This window comes from Triturus cristatus, chromosome 4_2, assembly GCF_964204655.1.
Source record: "Triturus cristatus chromosome 4_2, aTriCri1.1, whole genome shotgun sequence".
Classification (NCBI taxonomy): domain Eukaryota; kingdom Metazoa; phylum Chordata; class Amphibia; order Caudata; family Salamandridae; genus Triturus; species Triturus cristatus.
The window spans coordinates 941,103,284-941,119,046 of NC_140586.1; the positions used below are offsets into that span (position 1 = coordinate 941,103,284).

At 45.8% G+C, this 15,763-nt stretch overlaps 1 protein-coding gene across 3 annotated transcripts in view; it reads right to left on the reverse strand.

Annotated features, from left to right (window-relative positions):
- Positions 1 to 2,355: 2,355 nt before the first annotated feature.
- LOC146839004 (uncharacterized) overlaps positions 2,356 to 15,763 on the reverse strand; it is a 44,105-nt gene continuing 30,697 nt past the window's right edge. For all 3 annotated transcript variants that reach the window (XM_085603036.1, XM_085603035.1, XM_085603037.1), the window contains exon 3: positions 2,356 to 6,604. In XM_085603036.1, the coding sequence (XP_085459162.1) occupies positions 3,792 to 5,654 (1,863 nt within the window). In that variant the 5' untranslated portion in view covers positions 5,655 to 6,604 and the 3' untranslated portion in view covers positions 2,356 to 3,791. The remainder of the gene's footprint in view (positions 6,605 to 15,763) is intronic.

Sequence of the window (15,763 nt, forward strand, 5' to 3'; positions counted from 1 at the left end):
CTAAAGAAAAACAGTGGTCTCCGATTACAGGATTAATAATTAGCAAAAACAACTGTCCTAAAGGAAATAACAGATACTGTTAGTCATGTACTCTAAACCAAATAAAAAGGTAAATGAATACAATAGTACCTGACCTCACTAGCCATGCTCGAGGGGGCAAAGGTAAGTTTAGTCTCCGGTGATGATTAACACTGGAATTTGATGCAAGGTGTTTTGCTGAATCAGTCTCAGAAGGTGACCAGATGCACAGAAGTGGCTTGAAGTGCAAAATGCCCACAATGTAGAGTTAGGTACCGCTCTACTCTCTGCGGACAGAGCTGCATCCCACTCGACTGTCTGTGGACAGAGCTGTGTCCCACTCTACTGTCTGTGGACAGAGACATGTCCCACTCTACTCTCTGCCGAAGGAGCTGCATCCCACTCTACTCTCTGCCGACGGAGCTGCGTCCCACTCTACTCTCTGCGGATAGAGCTGCAACCCATTCTACTCTCTGCGGACAGAGCTGCGTCCCACTCTACTCTCTGCGGACAGAGCTGCATCCCACTCTACTCTCTACAGACAGAGCTGCATCCCGCTCTACTCACTGCGGACAGAGCTGTGTCCCACTCTACTCTCTGCGGACGGAGCTGCCTCCCACTCTACTCTCTGCGGACAGAGCTGTGTACCACTTTACTCTCTGCGAACAGAGCTGCATCCCACTCTACTCTCTGCGGACAGAGCTGTGTCCCACGGGAAACAGGGTTTACTACACAACAGACACAACGCGTTACTTTACAACGTGGTCGTTACAACAACCATGTTGTTACCACGCGTGTCATTACAACGCAAGTTGTTACAACGACCTGCTCTTGGGGGCGTGCAACACCAGGGAATGTGTTGGATTCTAAATCCAACACCTTACCTGCTGTTGTGCAAACTGGAGTAGGAATGGTAATTAATACTATTCCTAAGTCCAGCACGCCCCCTAGAGCAACAACTTGCGTTGTAATGACACACGAGGTTACAACGCGGTCGTTGTAACGACCGCATTGTAAAGTACTGCGTTGTAAAGGCACGCATTGTAACGTGCTATATTCGTGTCCCACTCTACTGTCTGCGGAGAGAGCTGTGTACCACTCTACTCTCTGCGGATAGAGTTCTGTCCCATTCACCTCTGGGAAAAGTCCCTTTTACTGCAGCACATTGTATAACTATATGTTATTGCCCAGTGTAGCATGTGTTCCATCTATATTCTGTATGTTTCCCGTGTTAATCATCATAACCTAATACACAGGTTGTTATCAGTGCTTAATTTGAGTTAGTCGTTGCAGGTAAGGCACATCACACTAATGTTTGTTGGAATTAAACTTCTTTTTCCTCATTATAGTCTGCCCCACATCAAGACGGTGAAAGACACACAGGGGATAGAAAGAAAAAAAAGCCTAGAGAAAAACCCAGAAAATATGAGGTAGAAAGCAGAAACCTGCTAGAGTAGGATAAAGAGGCCGAGAGTGTCTGGTGGTGGATTAAAGAGGCATCGGGTGGAATCAAGAGTAAGATAGAGAGGCGGAGAGTGTCTGGTGGTGGATTAAAGAGGCATCGGGTGGAATCAAGAGTAAGATAAAGAGGCCGAGAGTGTCTGGTGGTGGATTGAAGAGGCATCGGGTGGAATCAAGATTAAGATAAAGAGGCGGAGAGTGTCAGGTGGTGGATTAAAGAGGCATCAGGTGGAATCAAGACTACACTGTGTTGGTATTCAGCACCCGATACTCAGTAGTGTCGGCTGCACCACTTTTACAAAGTAAGCACTAGTTCTTGTTAACGAAACCCAGGTTATTATCAAGCCTGCTGCTTATTTTACCATGCCCCTCTTTTCTCTCTCTGCTTTTCATTTCAAATCTCCCACAGTGCTCCCTCTCATTTCTCTCCCTTGCTACTTCCTTCTTGTCTCGTGTCTTTTTTTCCTTTTTTTATATATATATCCTGCACCTCGCACTCTTCTCCTCTTTCTCTCATTTCAAATCATCGTAAATTACTCAAATTCACTATTGCTTTATCAGCACGGCACAAGTCGGGGGTCGGCAGAGTTTGATGGGGTCCCCCCACTGTTATCTAGAAAAGGGACTCAGTTCCACCTAGCTTCTTAGCCTGCGACTGGGAATTGTTACTTTGTGCCCCAGCACTGCAGACACAGGCCTCAGAGTGTTTGTAACTATCCTTCCCACTAGCAGCGTCCCCTTTATTTATTTGTGTGAGCGGCGCAAGGGAGGAACAGAGAACTTGACAAAATTAGCCCTTCTATTGCTTAATACACTGTAAATGTGAAACACTTTGGGGTTTAGGGGCTGCATAAAGAACAACGTCAGGAAACAAACGCAAATTAAAAGCACATTTTATTTATTCGCTGAAAACGGTTTAAAAATGTAATTTCCAAGTTCCACATATCTGTTTAAAAATATTTACACTTTCAGTCATTTCTGAGTTTAGTTACAAACTGATAGTGGGAAAAACACATGATGTATAAAAACTGAATCCAAAAACTTCTTACATTATTTTATGTTTCTTGTTTTTAAAACAGGCCATCGACCTTTCATGTGAAAATTATTATAAGGGCCTGACATCACTTCTTGTGGCGTCACTACATGTGACGTCATTGTGATTTGCATGTGATAATGGGCTCATTCACTATTTTCCTTACTTGTGCCCCGTTTATTGACATGACATGGGTCTATAGCAATTAAAAATAAATATATAAATTCACAGGTGTTCAGCCCGTTTCGCTGGTGATGTCATACATCGACATGTATTCGGCTGCTTCTTCTATTTTTAGGTGAATACAAATCACCTGCCGTTCCCCCTCCTTCCATTTCTCTTTCTTTTTTCTCCCCATTTCTTTGTCTCTCTCGCTTTATCTCTCCTCCTCTCTATCTCCCACACACTCCTGTTAGCTTTAGCTTCATGAATCTCACTGCCACTTCTGGCATTCATACGACAAATCCTTCAGAACATTTGAGACCAAGGGACAATCAGTGTGGAAGACGAGTTGCTGGTAGTGCAACGGATTGTCCTGGCACATATTTTGATGTGGGATTTTGCTATTTCACCACATTCTTTAACCAGAGTCTGCTGCTTACAGTCGCTCAATTCTGGTAAAAAGTAGAGTTTGGCAAGTCACAAAATGAATAGGGAGAGCCAAGTCGGAGAGGAGCCACGAGTCACACTTAGTTATATGGCCCGAGCCACAAGCTGATCCATCAACCGAAAACGGTGTGTAAAAAAATGCAGCACACGTTACTTAAAAACAAGGTATATGCTCTTTTATATCTAAACATAGGTTATTTCTTGAACACCTGTGCTTCGCTTTAGTTCATTACATATACTGCAGTGGCATTTGTTAATAGTAATACATACATTTTACCAATGAAGCTTCCATCTCCAGAGCCCTGACAACATGCCCACTCTGGGTGTGTTGGGTTTATAGGTTTTATCACTAATCCGACAAGTTAGCTGAAAATACCGTTGTTAGTCCCAGTATTGTTCAGTGTTGCTTTTACAGGAAGTGCGATCAGGTGCGATTGAATTTTTTTCTTTGTATCTCTTCTTCATCAAATAAAAATCTTTTCTTTTAATCCACATTGTGCTCGCCTCCCACTGTGTATCCTGGTGCATCATGTTGCTTTGCTTTGTGTACGGAAGTGAACAATCTCTGGAAACAAACACTTTTATAACTCTGCAAATACTGTTATCTGTTTTTCTTCTTTACTGCTAGTCGGGTCTTCTATCAAAAGCCCTTCACACTTTCAGCGCCCTTCTATGTTTTCTCCTTGTGTGTTTGCTGATGACTTTGTAGCTCTGATAATCGACTAAAGATCTTCCCACATTCATTGCACTTGAATGGTTTCTCTCCTGTGTGAGTTCGCCGATGATACCTTAATGCTGAAAAGAAGCGAAAACTACTGTCACATTCACTACAATGATAGGGTTTTTCCCCCGTGTGTGTTCGCTGATGACTCTGAAGTTGTGATAACCGACTAAAGCACTTTGTACATTCACTGCACTTGAATGGTTTTTCTCCTGTGTGAGTTCGCTGATGACACCTTAATGCAGAAGAGCTGTGAAAACTACTGTCACATTCGCTACAATGATAGGGTTTTTCCCCTGTGTGTATTCGCTGATGAATTTGTAGGTATGATAACTGACTAAAGCTCTTCACACATTCACTGCACTTGAATGGTTTTTCCCCTGTGTGTGTTCGCTGATGAATTTGTAGGTATGATAACTGACTAAAGCACTTTGCACATTCAGTGCACTTGGCTGTTTTTTCCCTTGTGTGTGTTTGATTATGTGTTCGAAGTTGTGATAACTGACTAAAGCACTTTGCACAATCACTGCACTTGAATGGTTTTTCCCCTGTGTGTATTCGCTGATGTGCTTGGAGGTTTGATAAGCGACTAAAGCACTTTGCACATTCACTGCACTTGAATGGTTTTTCCGCTGTGTGTGTTCGCTGATGACTTTGTAGGCTTGATAAATGACTAAAGCACTTTTCACATTCACTGCACTTGAATGGTTTTTCCGCTGTGTGTGTTCGCTGATGACTTTGTAGGCTTGATAACTGACTAAAGCACTTTGCACATTCACTGCACTGGTATGGTTTTTCCCCTGTGTGTGTTCGCTGATGACTTTGTAGGTTTTGTAATAGACTAAAGCTCTTCCCACATTCACTGCATTTAAATGGCTTTTCTCCTGTGTGTGTTCGCATATGATTTTGCAGGAGTGATGGCGTTCTAAAGCACTTTGCACATTCACTGCACTTGAATTGCTTTTCCCCCGTGTGTATTTGCTGATGACTTTTTAGGTCTGATAACTGACTAAAGCACTTTGCACATTCACTGCACTTGAATGGCTTTTCCCCTGTGTGTCTTCTCTGGTGTCTTTGAAGGCTTGATAACTGACAAAAGCTCTTCACACATTCATAGCAATGATAGGGTTTTTCCCCCGTGTGTGTTCGCTGATGACTTAGTAGGTCTGATAATCGACTATAGCTCTTCACACATTCACTGCATTTAAATGGCTTTTCCCCCGTGTGTGTTCGCTGATGACTCTGAAGACATGATAACTGACTAAAGCACTTTGCACATTCACTGCACTTGAATGGCTTTTCTCCTGTGTGTGTTCGCTGATGTCTTCGAAGGCTCGATAACACACTAAAGCACTTTGCACATTCAGTGCACTTGAATGGTTTTTCCCCCGTGTGTGTTCGCTGATGACATTGAAGCACATATAATAGACTAAAGCTCTTTACACATTCATTGCACTTGAATGGTTTTTCCCCTGTGTGTATTCGCTGATGAATTTGGAGGTTTGATAAGTGACTAAAGCTCTTTACACATTCACTGCACTTGAATGGCTTTTCTCCTGTGTGAGATTGCTGATGACTTTGAAGGCTTGATAACTGACTAAAGCTCTTCACACATTCACTGCACTTGAATGGCTTTTCCCCTGTGTGTGTTCGCTGGTGTCTTTGTAGTTGTGATAAGTGACTAAAGCTCTTCACACATTCACTGCACTTGAATGGCTTTTCCCCTGTGTGTGTTTGCTGATGTCTCCGAAGGCTTGATAACTCACTAAAGTACTTTGCACATTCAGTGCACTTGAATGTTTTTACCCCCATGTGTGTTCGCTGATGACTTTGAAGCACTGATAATCGACTAAAGCTCTTTACACATTCATTCCACTTGAATGTTTTTTCCCCTGTGTGTGTTCGCTGATGAATTTGGAGGTTTGATAAGTGACTAAGGCTCTTTACACATCCACTGCACTTGTAAGGTTTTTGTCCTGTGTTCGTGTGCTGATGAAGCTTGAGTAGTGATGACAAACTAAAGCTCTCGCTGCAGGTGTATGATTCTTCTTTCTTGGTTAGTGTCTGTGGGTCGGGTATATATTTGTCTACATCCCATGTGGCATTTTACACATTTGATTTCAGTTTTAACAATAGCCACCAAATATTTGCCACACTCCTAATACGTAGAAGGTGTCTTTGTAGGCGATTGTGCCTTTAGATTGGATTATGGCTATGCGCGCTTGTGGGTAAAGATGTATCTTCCTTCTGGCCGGTGCAAATTGGGACAGTCTATTGTATTGTAGATAGAAGAACTCCTCTTTCCTTTACCCGTCAGTTGTCCGGATCCGCTCTGTTGTGCTCTTCTCTAGTTACTGTGGTTTGGCCAGAAAGAGTTTACAATTCACCTAGAGCACGGAATGATGGCTTGTCATCATATTAGAAAACAGAGCACTGCGGTAATCATATCATACCAATCCCATGATCAAAGTTGGTATGTGACACTTGTTTATACAGGAGGCGGTTTGTTATTGTTGTTGCCTTAATTTTTCTAAGGTCATTTCTTCATCTTGTGGTATGGAGGTGCACAGCTCAGCCTCTTACAATCACTGAACTGCCCTTGATGCTTCATACGGGATCTGTCAGTTTGTGTGCGGGTTCCTCTGTCGCCGACTGCACTGATGTTTCGCTGAATACTGTAGCTTATTATTTCTGCTATTGTTGAAGATTTACAGCATAAGCTTCTTCATTGATGGTCATTTCATACATTCAAGGATGGTTTTCTGTTGGATGTAAAGATACTTAACATTACTTCCTTGAAACATAATGGAATGAGAATTCACAATGTTTAACTGGTTGTAAAAGACATTTCGGGGGAGATTTACCAAATCTCCGCGCAATGCAGCGCAGCATCTCCCCGTGCGAGGCTGTGCTGCGTTGCGCGACTGGGAGGGAGCAGGAGAGCACTATATTTTCAGAGATATGGCTCTCTCCTTCCCTTTCCCTTGCGCCGGCACTGATTACAGCGGCCCTGGCCATACACACACAGCACCAGAGCGCTCGGGTGTGTGTGTGTGCGAGTCCAGCATACGTTTTGTACAGGAAGGACACCCTTCCTGTACAAAATACTATGCCTAGACACAATGGAACACTTTTCCCATTTTGTATACGTGTTGCACAGTGCAGTACGCATGCAAAGTTAGAAAAGGAAGGAGAAATGAAAGCATTTCTCCTTCCTTGCGCCTAGTTTAAAAGGGCGCAGTTTTCTCACGCTAAACCCAATCTACTGTATGTGGTAAATTGGGTTTAGCGTGAGAAACCTTGGGTGGTTGCACGGGAACGCCCATGCGCCCCCCTTGGCAGGCCCCCATGGTGTGAAGTAATGCGCAGCAGTGCTATGCGCAGTGTCACATTACTTTTACGTTATTTGCTGGAAAGAAAATTAGGAAAAAAGGATTTTGTGCTGTTTTATGCCACTTTTGTGATGCAAACACAGCGCAAAATCTTCGTAAATCTCCCCCTTCTTCTTTACCGCCTTTAAAACTTAGCAAGGAATATTTCATCATACACAGATATTTAACCAAAAGTTCTGTTGATCAGGTGACATCTTATTAATGTCTGAAAAGGAGGTGATTTACCAGTGTTTACAGAGTAACTTAGCAAAGTAAGGGCGCTCACGGAGCACCCAAGTGCTAGAGGTATAGCTTAAGATAGACGCGTATGGTCAAGATTTCATTTAAACAACAATAGATTTTAGAAAAAGAGAAAGATCAGGCTGGGCTGCAAAATGTCCAGTAACTCTTTACGAAGTATACAACAAAAGTAACTCCAGTCACACACTTCTTCTCGTTCCTTTCCTATTCACTTAAGATCATCTCAAATACCAAACTCCTGTCTTTACCTTGCTGTTCATAAGCCACCTTTGACACTGTCAATAGCTACCTTGATTCAAGCATTTCTGGTTTCTTCCAACCTGGAAGACTGGAATATTATTGTGAGTTGAGGGGGGTTTCCTATCGCCATAACATCTGTCCATCTCCCTGAAACTGGTGAAGCTTACAGCACCCGGTTCTGGCCCTGAAAGACAACTTTAAAAAGCAAGTCTTTAGTTCTTCCTACAGTAGCTATAGTTCTGTAAGATGCAGCTCCTTCCGGGGCTTTTGTGTAAAACAGAACAAGGGGTTCACTGTAAGGCTCATCCTTTACATTATGAGCACAGATAAGGCAAACAAACGTTGATTCATATAATATAATATTCAACAATATCAGTCATTTAGTACTTATAGAGAATCCATCACAACCAATAATTTACCTGACATATCCCCGCAGCAGATGTGTGCATATTACTCTTTTTTCCCCCCTTTTCCACCATTACATAGCATCAGGCATGATGTTGTCCGTTTGGGGCCCAGGATGCCACTTTGTGACTGGATAGGCATTTGGCCGAGCGGGAGGAGGTGTGAGTTATCCACAGGTGATGCAGCAGTTCTACCTTTTAGGAATTTGTCCAACAGATTATTGCCTCAAAACTAGGGGTGGTTGAAGAATTCCGCTCTGCCGGCAGACGTCGTAAAGTTTTGCCCACTCCGTTACAAAAAACTCCACAAAGTGATGCAGAACGGAGTTTTTTTTCCTCAAGCGGTTCGCCAACGGTAAGGTGATGAGCGCTTGTGAGAAAATATAACGCACTAGACCTCCTCCTGGCGAGATTTCTCATTGCGGCAAGTTGCGGCAGGTCGCGACCACTCGAGTGTAGAAATCTGCCATCCTCGTTGATGAAGCTGCCACTTGATTAGAGTGTCAATTAGAGCGGCAGAAAGCAGCAGCACCCTCTGGCGTGACGTGTAGTGCCGTTCGTGCTGATTTTACAGTGCGTGAAAAACTCCTGGCACAAAAAATCAGTGAGAGTAGTGCAACTTAGAAACTCTGACACTAGCGTAAGTCCGCAGAGTGCGGCAGGGTTTCCTTGGCACTTCATGGAGTTCAGCGGAGTAAAACTCTGCGAACTACACCAAGGCCTAATCAAAATGTGACAGATATCCTGTCTGTCTTATTATAATTGCCACAGGATGTAATGCATTTTTAATGGGGCGGGCAGGATACCTGTCACATGTGTGATGGAGTAAACCATTTGCTGAAATCTAAATCAGGCCTTTGGTGTACATTGTGTCCAGTGTGGCTAGCTGGGCTTGAAGGATCTTGTGGTTTGTGGGTCTCTCACTGCTTTGAAGTCACCGCCAGGCAGGACTTCTGACAGCCGCACCTTTTGCAGATCTTCCTTCCTAGGCAGGACTTCTGTCAGCTGCGCCTTGTGCAGATCTTTCTTCCAGGCATGACTTCTGTCAGCTGTGCCTTGTGTGGATCTTCCTTCCAGACAGCGACTTCTGTCAGCTGTGCCTTGTGTGGATCTTCCTTCCAGGGAGGGGCTTCTGCCAGCTGCGCCTTGTGCAGATCTTCCTTCCAGGCTGCGGCTTCTGCCAGCTGCGCCGTGTGCAGATCTTCCTTCCAGGCTGCGGCTTCTGTCAGCTGCGCCTTGTGCAGATCTTCCTTTCAGGCTGCGGCTTCTGTCAGCTGCGCCGTGTGCAGATCTTCCTTCCCGGCAGGGGCTTCTGCCAGCTGTGCCTTGTGAACATCTTCCTTCCAGGCAGGACTTCTGTCAGCTGTGCTTTGTGCAGATCTTCCTTCCCGGCAGGGGCTTCTGCCAGCTGTGCCTTGTGCAGATCTTCATTCCAGGCAGGGGCTTCTGTCAGCTGTGCCTTGTGCAGATCTTCATTCCAGGCAGGGGCTTCTGTCAGCTGTGCCTTGTGCAGATCTTCATTCCAGGCAGGGGCTTCTGTCAGCTGTGGCTTGTGCAGATCTTCATTCCAGGCAGGGGCTTCTGTCAGCTGCGCCTTGTGCAGATCTTCCTTCTAGACAGGACGTCTGTCAGCTGCGCCTTGTGCAGATCTTCCTTCCAGGCAGGACTTCTGTCAGCTGTACCCTGTGCAGATCTTCCTCCCAGGCCGGACCTCTGTCAGCTGCGCCTTGTGCAGATCTTCCTCCCAGGCCGGACCTCTGTCAGCTGTGCCTTGTGCAGATCTTCCTTCCAGGCAGGACTTCTGTCAGCTGCGCCTTGTGCAGATCTTTCTTCCAGGCAGGACTTCTCTCAGCTTTGCCCTGTGCAGATCTTTCTTCTGGACAGGGATTCTGTCAGCGGTGCCTTGTGCAGATCTTCCTTCCAGGCAAGGCTTCCGTCAGCTGTGCATTGTGCAAATCTTCCTTCCGGACATGGCTAGTGTCGCTTGCACCTTGTGCAGATCTTCCTTCCAGGCAGGACTTCTGTCAACTGTGCCTTGTGCAGATTTTCCTTCCAGGCAGGACTTCTGTCTGCTGCGCCTTGTGCAGATCTTCATTCCAGGCAGGGGCTTCTGCCAGCTGCGCCTTGTGCAGATCTTCATTCCAGGCAGGGACTTCTGCCAGCTGTGCCTTGTGCAGATCTTCCTTCGATGCAGGGGCTTCTGTCAGCTGCGCCTTGTGCAGATCTTCATTCCAGAGGAGGGGCTTCTGTCAGCTGTGCCTTGTGCAGATCTTCCTTTCAGACAGGGGTTCTGTCAGCTGCGCCTTGTACAGATCTTCCTTCTAGGCAGGACTTCTGTCAGTCGTGCCTTGTACAGATCTTCCTTCCAGGCAGGACTTCTGTCAGTCGTGCCTTGTACAGATCTTCCTTCCAGGCAGGACGTCTCTCAGCTGCGCCTTGTGCAGATCTTCCTTCCAGGCAGGACGTCTGTCAGCCGTGCCTTGTGCAGATCTTCATTCCAGGGAGGGGCTTCTGTCAGCTGCGCCTTGTGCAGATCTTCATTCCAGGGAGGGGCTTCTGTCAGCTGTGCCTTGTGCAGATCTTCCTTTCAGACAGGGGCTTCTGTCAGCTGTGCCTTGTACAGATCTTCCTTCTAGGCAGGACTTCCGTCAGTCGTGCCTTGTACAGATCTTCCTTCTAGGCAGGACTTCTGTCAGTCGTGCCTTGTACAGATCTTCCTTCAAGGGAGGACGTCTCTCAGCTGTGCCTTGTACAGATCTTCCTTCTAGGCAGGACTTCTGTCAGTCGTGCCTTGTGCAGATCTTCCTTCCAGGCAGGACGTCTGTCAGCTGCGCCTTGTGCAGATCTTCATTCCAGGGAGGGGCTTCAGTCAGCTGTGCCTTGTGCAGATCTTCCTTCTAGACAGGACGTCTGTCAGCTGTGCCATGTGCAGATCTTCCTTTCAGACAGGGGCTTCTGTCAGCTGTGCCTTGTGTAGATCTTCCCTCCCGGCAGGACTTCAGTCAGCTGCTCCTTGTGCAGATCTTCTTTCCAGGCAAAACTTCTGTCAACTGTGCCTTGTGCTGATCTTCCATCCGGGCAGGACTTCTGTCAGCTGCGCCTTGTGCAGATCTTCCTTTGATGCAGGGGCTTCTGTCAGCTGTGCCTCGTGCAGATCTTCCTTCGATGCAGGGGCTTCTTTCAGCTGTGCCCTGTGCAGATCTTCCTTCCAGGGAGGGGCTTCAGTCAGCTGTGCCTTGTGCAGATCTTCCTTCCAGGGAGGGGCTTCAGTCAGCTGCGCCTTGTGCAGATCTTCATTCCAGACAGGACTTCTGTCAGCTGCGCCTTGTGCAGATCTTCATTCCAGACAGGACTTCAGTCAGCTGTGCCTTGTGCAGATCTTCCTTCCAGGGAGGGGCTTCAGTCAGCTGTGCCTTGTACAGATCTTCATTCCAGACAGGACGTCTCTCAGCTGTGCCTTGTCCAGATCTTCCTTCCAGGCAGGACGTCTCTCAGCTGTGCCTTGTACAGATCTTCCTTCCAGGCAGGACGTCTCTCAGCTGTGCCTTGTACAGATCTTCCTTCCAGGCAGGACGTCTCTCAGCTGTGCCTTGTACAGATCTTCCTTCCAGGGAGGACGTCTCTCAGCTGTGCCTTGTACAGATCTTCCTTCCGGGCAGGACTTCTGTCAGTCGTGCCTTGTACAGATCTTCCTTCCAGGCAGGACCTCTGTCAGCTGTGCCTTGTGCAGATTTTTGATTTCCCTGTATTACACAAGCATGTAGTTTTGGGATGTATCTGGCTCCCCTGCCGCCACACTGAAATGGTGGATTGTTATGACTTTTGTTTAAGTGTTGTTCGCTTTTGACACCATTTCTTTTGTTTGTCTCTGTTACCAGTAGCTGATACTTCACCAGGGAGCGTGTGAAGGTCGTATGGGTTGCTGGACCCTAATTAGGTTTATATGTTGCCCTCACATTATTTTTTAAACTTGCTAATATTGTGCAGAGTAGTACTTTCGTTTCGTACATGCCTCTCCAGCACCCCCCGGAGGTTGTGCTACAAAGACAGATCTAGGGCGCACCGAAGTTGCGCCTAAGGCAAGCTCGTCCAAGCCCGTACAGGCTTAGACTGTGCTTAGCGCCGGCTTTTCTGTTGGTTTCACCCCCCATCCAGCTGTTCATATCCGCTACTCATGGGATGAGCTGCTCGCTTTTAAACCTTTAGGTAAGCCTGGTTTAGACCCTACTTTCATTCAGTCTAATACTATCGGCGAGAATAGTTGCCTAGATTGTAAGATCACTCTGAGCACCTCCAGAATTGTCGCACTTAGCTCTCCTACACCGCATGTTTTTAGGTTACCCACTCCTCAAATGAAAATCAGAGGCATGTTTATTAATGCATGGTCTCTAACAGAGAGTGCATTCTATTTTGCGGACTGTCTAGAAGCTTGTGCACTGGATTTTGCTTTCATCACTGAGAGATGCTTCATCCGACCCAGATCTAATTGTTGCGACACCTCCGGTTTTTCCAATTTCAGGCTTGATCATTTGGGGAAAGGGGCGGTGGGTTAACAATCATTTACAGGGATAACCTCAATGCCTCTTTTGAGACATTACCGGCCGCATCGGATTATGAAGCACTTGCATATAAATTTGCTCTTTCTAATCGTTACTCCTTAAATGGGGTACTTATTTACCGACCCACAGACCCTAGGACAGCCTTCTTAAATAGTAACAATCAGCTCTAGGACATTAAATCAAATTCCCTCGATTTCACTCTACTCGGTGACTTCAATTTCCATCTTGAAAATTCTACGGATAAAGATAGTATCGATCTCTCAGACCCTGGGGCAAGTCTCAGTCTCACCCCATTAGTGACGGCTCGGACACACTCAGCCGGTCACTCATTAGATGGTATTTTCTCAGACAATCCCTCTCTTCAAGTCTCTACTGCGGTCCACTTCTCTGGTCAGACCATCGTGCAGTTATGCTTCAACTGAATTTGGAACCGAATGTTCTCACTGTTCATCCTCAGCCTCTGCGGTCTTTATGCTGCTCGTGGCATAAAATGACCCCTGAACTATTGATGGCACAGCTCACTCAATCTATGCCTGAGATTACTGAAGATTTAGATGCAGTCACGAAATGTATATCGTCAGTGGATTGACTCCAGTCTCCATTCGCTTGCTCCATTTAAAAATCAGAAAAATAATAGATTTTTTCCCTCCGAACCTTGGTTGGACGAGAACCTTAGAGCTCACAAACAAGCCTGCAGAAGGCTAGAAAGGAAACTGCGCATCCACTATGATCCCTGTGATAAAATCCCATACAAGCAGGCCATTCAGGCCTACCAGGATATAATCTTTTAAGCAAAATCCAGCTACTGTGTCGTCAAAATTAAATCTTCTTTAAACATCCCCAAAGAACTGTTTGTGACAGTGGTAAAACCGAGCAAGCTTCCTGAACCTAAAAACATTACAGCCGACCAATCCTTCTGCAATTTGTTAGCAACTTTTTTTGAAGATAAGGTCAAAGCTACCTATAATACGTATTCGCACAAGCATCCTCCCTGTGGTGTAACCAATAAGAACGACACAGGCATAAAACTTGTACTGATGGCTACCACCCCCTCAGACCTCATCAGAACAACATGAAACAGGCCAGCAAAGGAGTTGGGATCAGGTAGTGTCTGGTACTGGTGGATACCACCTCCCCGACTCGATCAGAACAACAGAAAATACGGCTGACCCCCACCTCACTCTATGACACGGGGAGCCCATCCCTCAGTCGGAGATACTTTTCTGCTATCTTTTAATCTTCTTTCGGAAGATCAAGTTCAATCATTATTTAGCCAAATTAAATGTGGCTCTCCCTTGGATCCCGGCCCTCCCAAAATTCTTCACTTTTTACCTGATGCCGTGTTTAGGCACCTCGGGGACATCCTCAAAAGGATGCTCACGTCTGGATATTTTCCTAAGGAATAGAGGACGGCCTCCGTTCTGCCTCTCCTAAAAAAGCCCAACGTAGTCAGTAGCGATAGAAATAATTACAGGCCTAGCTTGCGTCTTCCCTTCCCTGCAAAGGTGGTGGCGAAGGCTGCGAACTCTGAGGTTTCACATTTTATTAATAATAATTCACTTCTGGATGCCACCCAATTTGACTTTAGAAGCCAACACATGGGCTATCTCTGATTACTGCCTCAGAAGAGATACGGCAAACTCTTGACACTGGTGGAAATGCTGCCCTGATCCTATCGAACTCTCTGCAGCTTTCAACAGTTAACCAAAGCCTTCTTCACTTTAGGGATCAGGGGCAAGGCCCTCAAGCTCGTTAAATCTTTCCTTTCAGATAGAGAGCAATTTGTTGGTCTCAATGGCTTCAAGTCTCGCTCTTTCTGTTGACCGCGTGCGGTTCCGCAGGGCTCTGCCCTTAGTTCGACCCTTTATAACTTAAACATAACCCCTTTGGCTAACCGTATCGAATCAATGGGATCCTCTGCTGATGACACTCCCATTGTGGGGTCTGTGGCCAGCAGCCCGGATGACACTGCAGCGCGCTCCCATGAGTGTACGCTACAAGTCGGGAGCGGGATGTCAAAAACTGAACTCGGGTAAAATCCAGGTTCTGCTTTTTTTACCTTTATCCCTTCTGACTTACGGAAATCTCTGATCTCTACACTTATTCTTGCTAAAATAGATTATCATAGCGGATTTATTCACCAACATTCAGAAAAGATTCTAAAATAAAGTTCAGATCGTCCAAAATGCAGCCACTCTGCTGCTTATGGCAATACCCAAACGCCAATCAGTTTCTCATGTTCTTCCTTTACTTCACTGGCTTCCTATAAACAAGCATTTACAATGCAATAGGTCTCGCAATGACATTGTTTTGAGCTATTGGCATTGTTGTTATTATTATTTTTTACTTCCCTTCGTGAAGCATTAATCAAGTAATGGCGTTTGTAAATGACAATGTCTTTTACCCCCTGTTGACCCCCGCAAAGCTCATCAGCAAGTGCCCGTCATAAAAAGGAATATCTGACAATCGCATCTTAAACATTATGCAACAATTCTATAGTTTCACCGCGGTTCTAAATTAAATTGTAAAATAAAATGTATATTCTCATAATATTAGCACATTGAATGCATTCAAATAAGATGTTATTCTTATATTTCTCAGATCGCTTTGAATATTTTTGTCTAGTCCACTATTTTCCTCTGAGATATAACCCTGATACATTGGTTGGGCTGGCACACACGAAGTGGGGGGGGATGGGGGCTGACGCCCTTTGATCCCAATGGGTAGACGAGACCTAAAAAGCAGGGTGACCTCGGCGAAGTGGGGCTGTGTGTCTGTTTCCTGTTCCGAGGGAGGAGGTGGGAAGCCTGCTTAGAATGTGAGAAGAGCTAGCGCTGCTTCAAGTACAGCAGCTGTGATCAGACCTGTGTGTGCCAGCGCGTGACATGACAGCAGCCTTCCTCCGAAGTACGGAGCCGTTGAACAGCAGGAAGGTAAAGGGGGACGTTCGGTTCCATGCCCATCCTATCCTTGCCCTCGATGCTGATCCTACCAACACATTTCATGGCCTCTGTGACAGGCTCTTAAATAACTATGCCGAATTAACTTTTTTTTAAACGTTTGACGATTGTAAAGTTGAAAATAGG